General features: G+C 49.1%; 1 protein-coding gene across 16 annotated transcripts in view; it reads left to right on the top strand.

Annotated features, from left to right (window-relative positions):
* Positions 1-12,561, top strand: part of LARGE2 (LARGE xylosyl- and glucuronyltransferase 2) — a 96,044-nt gene that overhangs the window by 56,712 nt on the left and 26,771 nt on the right. For 15 of the 16 annotated variants that reach the window (XM_053285516.1, XM_053285514.1, XM_053285512.1 and 12 more), the window contains 8 exons: positions 984-1,096; positions 1,305-1,430; positions 1,641-1,796; positions 2,490-2,653; positions 5,200-5,478; positions 6,168-6,314; positions 7,513-7,708; positions 7,794-9,543. In XM_053285516.1, coding sequence (XP_053141491.1) covers positions 984-1,096; positions 1,305-1,430; positions 1,641-1,796; positions 2,490-2,653; positions 5,200-5,478; positions 6,168-6,314; positions 7,513-7,708; positions 7,794-7,991 — 1,379 coding nt within the window. In that variant the 3' untranslated portion in view covers positions 7,992-9,543. Of the gene's footprint in view, positions 1-983; positions 1,097-1,304; positions 1,431-1,640; positions 1,797-2,489; positions 2,654-5,199; positions 5,479-6,167; positions 6,315-7,512; positions 7,709-7,793; positions 9,544-12,561 lie in introns of those variants that run through there. The other variant, XM_053285527.1, reaches the window with a different exon arrangement.

Here is a 12,561-nt window from a genome sequence, read left to right as displayed (position 1 = left end):
TAAACTTGTTTTGTGCTTCCCGACTTGAAATCTGCATACAAGACAGCTCTTTGAGATTAGTTAGAAAAGAAAGAAAGCAGAACCAGAGAAAAGCACCTTTCATTGCTTGATGCTGTGCTCCTTGATGGGTCCCATCTAGTGGCTATAGCCCCATCTAGTGGCTGTCTTTAGAACATCTATAGCCCCATCTAGTGGCTGTCTGTAGAACATCTCTAGCTCCATCTAGTGGCTGTCTGTAGAACAGCTGGTTCAGGCAGGGCCTCGCCTACAAAACTTTGGTTCTCTGTGAGGTGGGCCCCGTAGAGTTAATCAGCCCCTTCCTACCATATAGGAGGCTGTCTATGTGTGCCAGTTCAGTTGATAGCAAAATGCTTTGCAACTCTCCGTGGCCACGTTTTGGCTTCATAAGGCCCCTCTTCCTGGGTACTTGAAAACATGCTGTGGACTGTGTGGCTCTCTTCATTTCCTCCTTGTGGATTGGTCCCCCCACCCCATGCTGCTCAATGGACTATCTTTCAGTGTAGGGGTGTGTGTGGTGTTAATCTTGATTGTCTGAGGGAGGCTCACTATGGAAACGTGTCCCTTGTTGTGTGGGAAAAGAACCTTGGGATTCAGAGGCAAGATGAGGACAGCCATGCAAAGCAAGAGGAGACACTCTGCAGCCTAGCAACCCTATTTGTAAAGGGGACATTTCCTGCTGCCTCCCTTGGAGCAGTTACCATCATCATCCTCTTTATGTCTAATGTGGGTTCTCTTCAGCTTGGTCAGTCAGTGTAAATGCAGTAGAGGCACTGATCTGGGTTCAAAGTCAAGAGGCCTTGCCGTTGAGAGTGGAGGTGGCTCTAGGACTGGAGAACCAGTAAAACTGAAAAAGGCTTTCCTCTTTAAAAATACGTAAGATGTGGAGAGCAGCCCCCAGGGCTGCGCTCAAGAGTGAGGATGTCTTCCCTTCGGGAGTGGCCTCATGCTTCTCCTCTCTCTAGGAGTGATCCTCTTGCTTCTGGAGCGCTTGCGCCGAATTGACTGGGAGCAGATGTGGCGGCTGACAGCAGAGCGGGAGCTCATGAGCATGCTGTCCACCTCGCTGGCAGATCAGGCAGGTGTTTTGAGCTTGTGTTCGATGCTGTCCCTTCAGCCAAGGCCCACGCCACCTCTTCATCTGGGGCAGTCACTAGAGGGGGTGGGGGTGGGGAAATGTGCATCCTCCTCCTGGTCTGACTCCACCCTGGCTTTCACCCTGGGGCTTTCTCCTCTGGCAGAGAATGCTCTCCTGCCCACTGTGCAAACTGCAATCTCTCTTCCAGGACATTTTTAATGCGGTGATCAAGCAGAGCCCAACTCTGGTGTACCAGCTCCCTTGCTTCTGGAATGTGCAGCTCTCCGATCACACCCGTTCAGAGCAGTGCTACACAGAGGTGTCTGACCTGAAGGTGGGTATTTCCTCCCTGGATGGGGCGTCCCCGAATGTCTTCTGCAGCTGTAAACAGGAGTCCCTCTTGCTGACTCCTCCACCATGGGTAGAGGGCTCATGGCTCTGTCCTGGACAGGGTGGGTGCTGGTGAGACGTGTTTTGCTGGGGGCGTGAAAGAGAGTTGGTTTCTGTAACAGGCCTGTAACCATCTTCAGCTTTCCATTTTTAGGTGATTCACTGGAATTCCCCAAAGAAGCTGCGAGTGAAGAATAAGCATGTGGAGTTCTTCCGGAACCTCTACCTGACCTTCCTGGAGTACGATGGCAACCTGCTGCGTAGGGAGCTCTTCGGCTGTGCCAGCCTGCCCAGCTTGCCCAGTGGCCAGGTGAGAGCCCTGTCTGTCTGCCACTCCCTTCTTTTTATGTCTGAAGTGAGAGTCCTTGCAGGCTTCCTGCTCATCTAGTTGTTGGAGGTGGGGGAAGGGAATAGATTGCTTTTATATGCTTTTTGTGATTGATAGCATTTGTGGTGTTTCTATTTATTTATTTTTTAAATTGTAAGCTGCCTTGAATCATCCATGAGAAAGGCAGGATGTGAATTTTAAAATGGTGCCCCCTCATTTCCTTAGAATCCTATCTTCAGATAGATAGATGGGACAATTTCTTAACTTCTGTTCAATTCCCAGCTCTTAATGGAGATTTTCAGCCTTTTAAAAAGTTTCTTTGCCCTTCCAAGCTACAGCATGTTATCAGCGTTCCATTGTCTTTCCCCCAGTTTTTATCCCTAAATTGCAAGATGGAGTTTAAGGAAACTCTCTCCGTGGTCCTTCCCCACACCACATGCCTTGCCTGCCCCCACCCTCTGCAACTAAGACATTATATCCACATCTTTTCATGTTGGCACAGGTTTACGTCTTCTAGCCATTGCGTGTTTTGTTTAGTGCACCGCTCTAGACCGCCTCCCTCAACCCAGCCTCTCTCTCTCGCTCTAGGCAATTCCACCCCCACTTTGCTTCAGAACAGCTCACCACCTTCCCCTTGTCTCTTTCTTTCTCCTTTCAACCCTGTGTGAATTTTAGCTCCAGCAGGCCCTAGAGGAGCTAGACGAGGATGATCCTTGCTATGATTTTCGGAGGCAGAGCCTTATTCAGCACCGTGTGCACCTCTTCTTCCTGCAGTATGATTTCCCGGCCTTGGTTGATGCCACCGATGTCACCCTTGTAGCTCAGCTGTCCATGGACAGGTACCAGCCGGGGAAGGAGGAGGGGGCTGTGGTGGGCCTTCTGGCATAGATGTCATCACTGGTGTGGGAGCTAGACAGTCATCCTGAGGGCAGCTCTCTCTAAGGGTTCATTGGTCCAGCAGGCCTTTGTGTCCAGGTTGGATGACTTCTTATGGCTATGACTTGACTGCACAGCCCCCACAAATGTCTAAGGATATTCAGCTTGTGAAATGATTCTGGCATGACCTGAAGGCACATGATGCAGCAAGCTTGCTGAACCAGACCAGTTCTTCTGTTTTGTATGCATGTTTGTTTGGCTCTCGCTATCCTGGAGCAAATCTTCACTGGTTTCCCACGTATGCAAGTGCAATTTTCATGGAACTGGAAGTGCAGATTTTAATGTTTTCTTAAATGTTGTAATTGAACCAATTATAGTTGATCCATTTGATCCAGTTTGCTAGGAAAAAATGGTGGGTGGGAGGTGGATAGGGGCCGCTGAGACAGAACTGTGAAGGAGCTAGCTAGGTGGTGATCCTTCTTCTGAAGGAAAGGACAGGTCACTTACCTGTAGCTGACGTTCTTCAAGTAATTTTGTCATGTGCTGACCACATATGAAATCTGTGCCTGTGCAGTCTTGTTGGGAACTTCCTAGAGCTCAGTCTCAAGAATTTTGGCATGAGTCAGGTTCCCCATGGAGCAAAAGCACATGTCCAATTGGGCACATGTCCGATTCACCTAAATAACTGCCCCTCTGCCCTTGCTTCCCAAGCATGGGAAGGAGGCCCAGTGGGGGTGAGGGAGGAGAGACTGCTGGCTGCTGCTGACAGTTTAATGATGAGAGTCCACATGACTTCTCTGGGCTTCTTCCTGCTGGGCACGCCAACATACCAGAGGCCAGGTTTACTGGCACCACCATGCCGGACCCCAGTCAAATCAACTGGCAGACCTGGTCTCTGCCATTCTGTATGGCTGTGCTGGGGAATCCAAGTTCTCAGTGGGAGGAAGTCTGGAGCAGCTGCATGGGCCTTTGTCATTAAGCCAGCAGCAGGAGGCCTCTTCTCCCTCACTTCCATTGGGTCTCCTCCCCATGCTTGTAAGGAAGGAGACCCAGTGGAGGTAAGAGGAGGAGGAGGAGGAGGGGGGACCCTCTGCTGCCACTGCTGGCTACCAAGGCAGCATGGAGAATCCTGGGCAGCCTCCCACCAGGTGGCCAGCAGCAAGAGTAGCACCCAGGCTTGGGGGTGTGGGGTGTGGCTGGTAATGGGACGGGGTTATGTTACTCTGGCTCTGGGCCAATATTGGCTACCTGGGCACGAGGCCGGGGGTGGTGGGTCCGCATTCTGATGTGACTGAGGTGATTGCCTCAATTCACCTCATGGGGAAGCTCCCCCTGGGCATGAAGCACTTTTTTCCAGAGGACGGTGCGAAGCATGGACAACCAATTCTGTCTTGCCAGTTTGGCAAAGCATTGGCAGGAGACACAGGATTCCACCACAAATGAAGAAACCAGACTCCCTTGTTCTGCGGGAGGGAGAGGGAGAGTGTGTGGGGGGGAGAGAGAGGGAGGGGTGTGTGTGTGTGAGATAGAGAGAGAGGGAGAGAGTGTGTGTGAGAGGGGGAGAGGGAGGGAGAGTTGTTCCTGATGGTAAAGTGGCAATCGCAGAGAACTGTGGGAGGTGGTGTGGGACACATCCATCGGACATATGCTCTTATTCCACTGTGGTGGAGCACAGTTCACACCAAAACTCTTGAGGCTGAATTCTAGAAAGTTCCAAATGAGGCTCTGCATAGATCCCATATGTGTGAATGCACAGAGACCATGGCCCTAAGGAGACATTATTGAAAAGACATGCTGTACTCAGGTACAGCATCTCAAACTGGGCTGGAAGTCCTGCCCCATCCCTGTCACTCACCATCTCAATCTGCCACTCATGCTTACAGCAGCGTTCGTCCGAAGAGGCCTCTACAATGGCGGGCTCTTCCATGATCAGGAGTTGCAGGTGCCTGAGCCCCCTGATCATGGAAGCGCCTGCCATTGTGGAAGCGGCATTTGCCTCTTCTGATGAATGCTGCTGCAAGCGTGAGTGGTGGGCTGAAGAGGTGAGTGACAGGGTGGGGCGGGACTTCCGGCACAGTTTGGGGCACTGTAGCTGAATATAGCATCTCCTTTCAATAATGTCTGCACAGGGCTCATGAAGAACTACTATCAGATCAAGTTAACAAAGTGGCTGGGTGATTCAGAGACTAAACTGAGTGCAAACTGTGACTCATCCCAGGATGAGGCATGGACTGTAGTCTCCTAAGGTGAACATCATCGGAAGACTGGATGAAGATGCTTGTACTTGGTATTGCGTAACTGTAAGCCTGCTTTCAGAGGGAGCTGCCAAATGACTAGTTTTTCACCAATCCCAGCTAGAAAAGGATGGAAAGGGTTAGGAAAAGTGGTTGGGCTGAAGCAAAGGAGGGCTGCAGAATGGCTTAAAGGACTATCTGCAAGCTTCACAATAGGCTCAAAGACTGGTTGCAGTTGAGTGTCAATAGCTAATCCTTGTCTCCTTGATCCACAGGTTACAGATGCTGGAAGCCATCTGCAAACACTGGACGGGCCCCATCAGCCTGGCCTTGTATATGTCCGATGCAGAGGCCCAGCAGTTCCTTCGCTATGCCCAGGCCTCAGAGGTGCTAAGTAGTCGCAGGAATGTTGCCTATCATATTGTCTACAAGGAGGGACAGTTTTATCCAGTCAACTTGTTGCGCAATGTAGCATTGAAGAATGCACAGACGCCTTATGTCTTTCTGACAGACATTGACTTTCTGCCTATGTATGGCCTCTATGATTACCTCAGGTATTTATTTCTTTGAGGCCCAGATAATTTCCGGCTAAGCACAAAGGCAAAATGCTGTCCTTTGCATCATTCTCCAAGGCTGTCTTTGATAACTACCAATATAGTTTCCAACTTCTCACATGGTCTGAAAACTTGGGAATTAGCCACATTCCCCCTTCTGCAACTTCAGGCCTATGCCTGTCCTTCCCTCCCGGTGGGATCTTGCCTATTAGTTCCTGCAGAAGAAGAGCTCACCTTCTTCCTCTCCTGCATCTTACCACTGACTTGCCTTCTCTCAACCTGTGTGAAGCTGTGGGCTCTTCTGCCCATACTGGCAGGCTAAGGAAGGGTTGGCCCATCCTAGCATCAGCCTTAGGCCAAGAAACATGCCACTACCCACCTAATGGCACAGCAGGGAAGAAACTTCCCTAGGGAGCAAGAGGTTTGAAGTTCAAAACCCCGCTGGTATGTTTTCCAGACCACGAGAAACACCTATGTTGGGCACCAGTGACCTCATACTGCACGGGAGATGGCAATGTTAAACCCCTCCTGTATTCTACCAAAGAAAACCACAGGGCTCTGTGGTCACTAGGAGTCGACACTGACTCAATGGCACAACTTTGCTTTACCCAGCCCTCTTAGTAAGGAAGGGATAAGTGAATCTCTTGGAATCTGCCACTTAACAGCAGCTCCTTTTTTCTCTGCTCCAGGACCACCATCTTGCAGCTGGAGCTGCCCCAAAGGAAGGCAGCACTCATTGTGCCTGCATTTGAGACCCTTCATTACCGCCTCACCTTCCCCAAATCCAAAGCGGAGCTGCTCTCCATGCTGGACATGGGCTCCCTCTATACTTTCAGGTAGGTTCTGGGTTGCAAGACGTCCACAGTCAGCGGTTGAAACTTGTTTCACAGGATCACTGGCCCCATCTTCTGGAATGAAAGGAGATTGCCAGCCTCCAGACTTCCTTTGTGGCTGGCTGTTTCAAACTGGTATGTGAAATTGAACCCTGCAGCAGCACACACCTCCTTAGCTAGTAGTTCCTTCATCCCCCTTGCCTCTGTATTTCCACAGCTGCTCTTGTTCATTTCCCACTTTTCTTCATGCCCATCCCTCTCTGCTTGCAGCACTCCTGCTTCTCAACGCCAGTCTCTTCTCCCAGCCTCACCCCCTTGCCACTTCTACCTCTCTGCCTTCAGCCCCCATCTCCATCACGTCATGTGCTTCCTCTACTATTGCCTCCTCCAGTCTCTTGGAATGGCCCAGCCCTGCAACTGTCAGGACACGTCGGGCCCACTTCCTTTATTTCCTTTCCCACCTTGCAACAGCCCTGAGGGGCAAGTCATTAGTCCTCTTTGCTCTCTGCATGGACACACAAGTGGAAACATCTGCCCCAATGTGTGACCTCCATGCATGCAATGTGAGAATGGGCTCTCTCTCTCTACACACACACACACACACACACACACACACACACACACACACACACCCTCTGTATAGATGGCAAGGCAACATGACTAGGGTGCCCAATAGCAAAAACAGGCTCTGCGCGCACATAGTTGTATCACTTTATGAACCTGCTGTCATCTTATGATGAATACAGAAGTTGGGAAATGGAGCCAGCAGGCATGATCCTGCTCCCCCTTCCGTCACTGCATTCACAACACATGGACGGAATGTGAGAAGGCAGCTTCAGCTGTTCCCATTTTATATATGCGGTTGCAGCTGAAAGGGCAACTTGGCAAAGCCATGCTGGTGAGGCCTGAAACTAGGTCTCTGTCATCCAAGCCTGCTGGCTCTGCATGGTTCTATGAAGTAATGGCTCCAATGTGCTCATTACTGATAGCAAGTACGGAGTAAAAGGTTAATCCAAACTAAGTCATCTTGTGAGCATCCATGAAATGTGATTTTGTTTCTAAGTTTGTAGCAGAATGAGGGGAGGAACAAAATGATCCAGTGTCAACGGGAGCTTGTTTCTATCTCTGAATTGTCCGAGCATGGGAACAGAGACTTCTCGGATGTAGCATCTCCCTAGCCTCGTTTTGTCTTTGTACACAGGTACCACGTCTGGCCACAGGGCCATGCCCCAACAGACTATGCCAAGTGGCGGACAGCAACCATGCCATATCAAGTGGAGTGGCAGTCACACTTTGAGCCTTATGTTGTAGTAAGGCGTGACTGCCCCCGCTATGACCAGAGATTTGTAGGCTTTGGCTGGAACAAGGTGTCCCACATCATGGAGCTTGATGCCCAGGTAAGGGTGCAGCCAAAGTCTCCTAGAAATCTAGGGCTGGAGGGAAGGGAACTGGCACTTTCAGCATCTTCATGCCTTTTTGCAGGAGTACAAACTGCTGGTCCTACCAAATGCCTTCATGATTCACATGCCTCACGCCCCCAGCTTTGATATCTCCAAATTCCGCTTGAGCGCCAGCTACCGAGACTGCCTGGAGACCCTGAGGGAAGAGTTCCATCAGGACCTGTCCCGCAAGTATGGTGCTGCTGCACTCAAGTATCTCACGGCTGAGAGGAGGCTGTGATGTGGCAACCTGGACACCAAAAGGACAATCTGGGCAAAGTGTGACACATGGCCTGCAAGGGAACAGGGCTCCGGGCTCTGACTCCCTGCAGCAGCAGCAGCAGCATCTCCCTCTCAGTGCCTGCCTGGGACAGGCCTTGCTAAAGCAGTGGGCACTTCCTGTTCCGGACCATGCATACTCAGTGACAAGTGATCCACATTCTCTTCCTAGTACGTTAGGAAAATGAGTATTTTTAATGCATATTGCTTCCAGATTAAGGGGAAAGAGAGGGAAATAAGAGGAAGAGATGAGTACCATGCAGGCTTGAAACCCCACCCACAAAGCTAGTGAAAAGCCCCCCCCCCCAAAAAAAACCCCACAAAACATATGCACACAGTGTTTGAGCCCCCTACAATATATTCACTTATTTTGGTTGGGAAGATTTTGGATTTGGATTTTACAGTTCATGGTGTTAGTGGAAACAGAGTCAGATCTCTGCTGATAGCGGCTTCTCCATATTAGTCTGCTGTGTTCTCTCCATGGTTCCCTATTCTGATTTCCCTGTAGGGGTGTGTCTGATTTCTTCTAGTTGTAGCGTGTCCCCTGAGTAGCTTGTTCATAGCTATAGTATAAATGGGCGCAAGAATATGACAAATATTTATATACTGCTTTTCAACAAAAGTCCCCAAAGCAGTTTAGATATAAATAAAATGGCTCTCTGTCCCCAAAGGGCTCACAAGCTGAAGCAGATGCAGCCCCTGTGAACTTGAAATATCTGCCCCTTTGTGATGGCAGGACTTACTCATGCCCACCCATGACAAACACAGAGAGGCTTTTTTGCCCTTAAGAAGGCAGAAAAGTCATTCACAACTGTTCCAATTCAAATGGAAGGAATGGTGGTGTGAAAGTAGCTCCTTGGCAGAAGAGAACTTATGTGAGAAGGCATCACCCATCCTGAAACAGGCTAAAGTCTGCTTCATACAACACTTTTCCTATAAGAAGAAAAGCTCATGTAGGGAAAATCATGTCCATAGCTGAAGTGTGTGGCTCAAACCAAAGTCCATTTAGTCCAGATCTCTACTTAACAGTCACATGTCTGTTACCACAGCACCATCTGTGCTGCTGCATTTCAGGGTAAAAATAAAAATTAAACAATGAGGAGAGCTGGTCTTGTGGTGGCAAGCATGACTTGTCTCCTTTGCTAAGCAGGGTCCAGCCTGGTTGCATTTGAATGGGAGACCACATGTGAGCATGGTAAGATAGTCACCTCAGGGGATGGAGCTGCAGAAGGCTTCAAGTTCCCTCCCTGCCTTCTCCAAGATAGGGCTGAGAGAGATTCCTGCCTGCAACCTTGGAGAAGCTGCTGCCAGTCTGGGTAGATAGTACTGAGCTAGATGTGCCAAGTGCTGTAAAGTAGTAGTGTGTATGGTTTGGTTCGGGCACACTGTTAAAGCCCTCCGGACTGGTTCGGATGTCCGGCGGTCCGGATGGGCGGGGGACTGTTACTTTAAGCGGGGTGGTGGTGGTAGTACTTCCCTCCCCCCCCCGCCGCTCTTCCCCCTCCGGCGCTGGTCCTTTTAAAAATCTTCTTGGGGCAGCAGAGTTCCTCCCTGCCGCCCCCGTCATCGTTCCTTAAGGCTAAAAGAGACTAGAGCTAGCGGCACACATGCGGCAGCGTCAGAGATGAGCGCATGCGCGCCACTAGCTCTAGTCTCTTAGCCTTAAGGAACAATGACGGGGGCGGCAGGGAGGAACTCTGCGGCCCCAGAAGATTTTTAGAAGGACCAGCGCCGGAGGGGGAAGAGTGGGGGGGGAGGACTACCCCCCCCCCCCCGCTTAAAATAACAGTCCCCCCTGTGCCGCACCGGGGGATCTCCGGACCGTGCACACCCCTACTGTAAAGAAGCTTGTAAGCAGGGCAGATCAAGAGAGCAAGCCTGTGTTGTTGCTCCCCCACCCCCCAGCCAGGATCTGGACTGCACAGGTAAATGGCCTATGAATGTGGTGCTTCTGTTTAGCTATTATGTTCAACAATCACCAGTAGATCCATTCTCCATACCTCTCTTGAGCACAGGTTGCAATCTTGGCATTGCACATCGATACTGAGCTCTTCTCCCTGGCCCCTCCCATGGAGGTACATTGAGTCCTTCCCTGTAACTTGTTGGAATATGACCTTGATCTGCTCCTTTCCTCTGCAGTCCTAGCTGTTCAGATTCTCTCCTGTCTTTTAGTAATACTTGCATATTTGGGCCTTCCTCAGGAATCCATAATGGAGTCAAATCACCTCTTCCCACCTCAGGGTTGGAGCCCATGTCATAGTCTGTGACCAGATTAGTCTTTCAACTTTGGAACGAGGCGAGAGTCATGCCTGCAACTGCTTAGAGATCCTTCTTTTCAGTCATGATATAAGGAAGGAATGTGGATCTCTTAGTTGGAGGATATGGCAAGATGCTACTAGGGAACGCTGTGGCTGGACACCTGCGCTGGGAGCAGCTTCAGCCCAGCACTGGTCCACAATGATCAAACACTGGAATATGAGCATAACTTGCAAGCACTTTCTTTGCTTGCTATTTATATAATTTAAGGCAATTTCTCACAAGCTGTAAATGATTTGGGTGTAGTAAGTTTTCTAATGGATTTTTTTTAGTGTCTCTGGTTCTGGGGCATCTCCAGGGCCTTCTGCTGCTAGGTCCTCTGTTTGGTTTCCCAACACCAACCTGGAATGCAAGTGTTTCCAAAGTGCTGGGAATGAAATTTTCCATCCCAAGACAAGGCAGACAGAAGTAAATGCTGATACTGCCCCACATTGACCATTGAATTGAATAAATGAATGTTACCTGCCTTTTTAAAAAATAAAATAAAATAAAAGTGTTTCAGAATTCTTTTTGAAGATTCTGAGGAAGCTGTGTGGTGGTTTTGTCACAGCTGGCCTCGGAGCCAGTTCATATTTTACTGAGACATGAGACAGGCAACTCACGTGTGGCTCTCCTTTCCTGTCTTCACTCTGATAACTGAAGGGAAGACCTGTGAATGCTAGATGCCCTCTGACACTCTCAGCAGTTACAGCGGGCAGGTAAAGAGAAGGTGGGCTAGAGGCTGCAGTCATGCAAATGAGGGGCTACTATTAGAAACAAAGCATAAGGGATAAAGAATGTAATCCATCACATGAGAAGCAATTCTTTGAACTCAAGTCCTACTTGGCTTACTCCCCAACTGGTTGGGGCCAAACCTAGTTTGTCAATATCAGGTCACTGTTGACTCCCTACAAAGCAGTAGAGAGTGCTTCAATCTTTTAGGCATGAAAGAGTGCCTACATTACTGGGCACAGCCTTTCCCCACATACTTTAATAACATGTACAGCAGTGATTGTCCAGTGTCTAGCAGCCACTTAAGTGCTACAGTAGCTATGGGCAGAACTTGGTCAACTGGCACATGGCTCCCCAGCAAACCTCTTGTACCTGGTTTTTTGGAGGGCCTACAAAAGCACACACTTTGAACAGCAGCTTTCCATCTGAAGTAGCACAAGATTCAGCCTGAAATTATATCAAAGCTAACATTTCATTGGTAGTGTTTCCTGCTTTCTCCATGAATTAGTTACTGATTATTGGGCTCCTGCCAAAGTTAGTCACAATTTTTCCATTACAGAAACAAGTTTTCTTGCTGCTGAACAAACGAAAAGTCTTTCACTTTCAGAACTCTTCACTTTATGGTACGGACACTTCATCCTGGAGCAGCTGCCTTTTTTAATCTTTATCCAGATTTGCTCATGCTGCTGAGTTATCTCCATAACCGTTAACCAGGGCAAGCCTAGCACAGGCAATACGGTGTCAGGTTTACAAGAATGTGTCCTTTCCTTATAGCACCTGTTGAGGACCTACATGGATAAGGAGCAAGGACATTCCTATGCTGCCTGTAGTCTCTGGAGCCAAATACATCAAGAAATCAATAACCCACTTCCCTCCTTGATGTATGCATTTGGTTCCCTTTTCCCCTCTCTTTGCAAGGTGGCTGATTCCCCACTGTACTTCTAAATAAAATAAGCTATACTCCATCCTGTCTTCCCATTCTGAGAGTTCTGAAGGACCTGCATACAGAGTGACCAGAAGCAAGAAAAGAGGGGAAAACAACTAATCGTTTTTCATATTTAAAGTGATGGCCTCCTAATGTTAAAAGACAGGGCTGACATTGAGCACAAGGAAGTGCATGCAAAACTAGCGCGGCTGCACTAGTGCAAGAGGACGGCTTAGTTGTGTTGAAAACTCTGATAGCACTATAGTGTTCTTTCACAAAAGTCCCCATTGAAATAAATGAGACTTGCTGCAGATGCACAACTTTTGTGCAACTGAACACATACTTGCAGCAGTGCACCACTAGTCTAGAACACAAGCTCCAGGCTTAGCACTACCAACTAGTTCAACAGCTTTGTTTTAGCACAAACTCTTTCTGCAAGCAGTTCATTGCTCTGGATGTCAGCCACTGGCTTCCCCCTCCCATTAAGGACCATTGACTTTTAAAGATGTGTACATTTAGCAGGGAACCCACACCAGTTTGACACATGTATACATCTTGCTTTAAAACTTCTGTTTTAGCT

The sequence above is a fragment of the Hemicordylus capensis genome, chromosome 1 (assembly GCF_027244095.1).
Source record: "Hemicordylus capensis ecotype Gifberg chromosome 1, rHemCap1.1.pri, whole genome shotgun sequence".
NCBI lineage: Eukaryota > Metazoa > Chordata > Lepidosauria > Squamata > Cordylidae > Hemicordylus > Hemicordylus capensis.
This window is presented reverse-complemented; position numbering and strand designations above follow the sequence as displayed.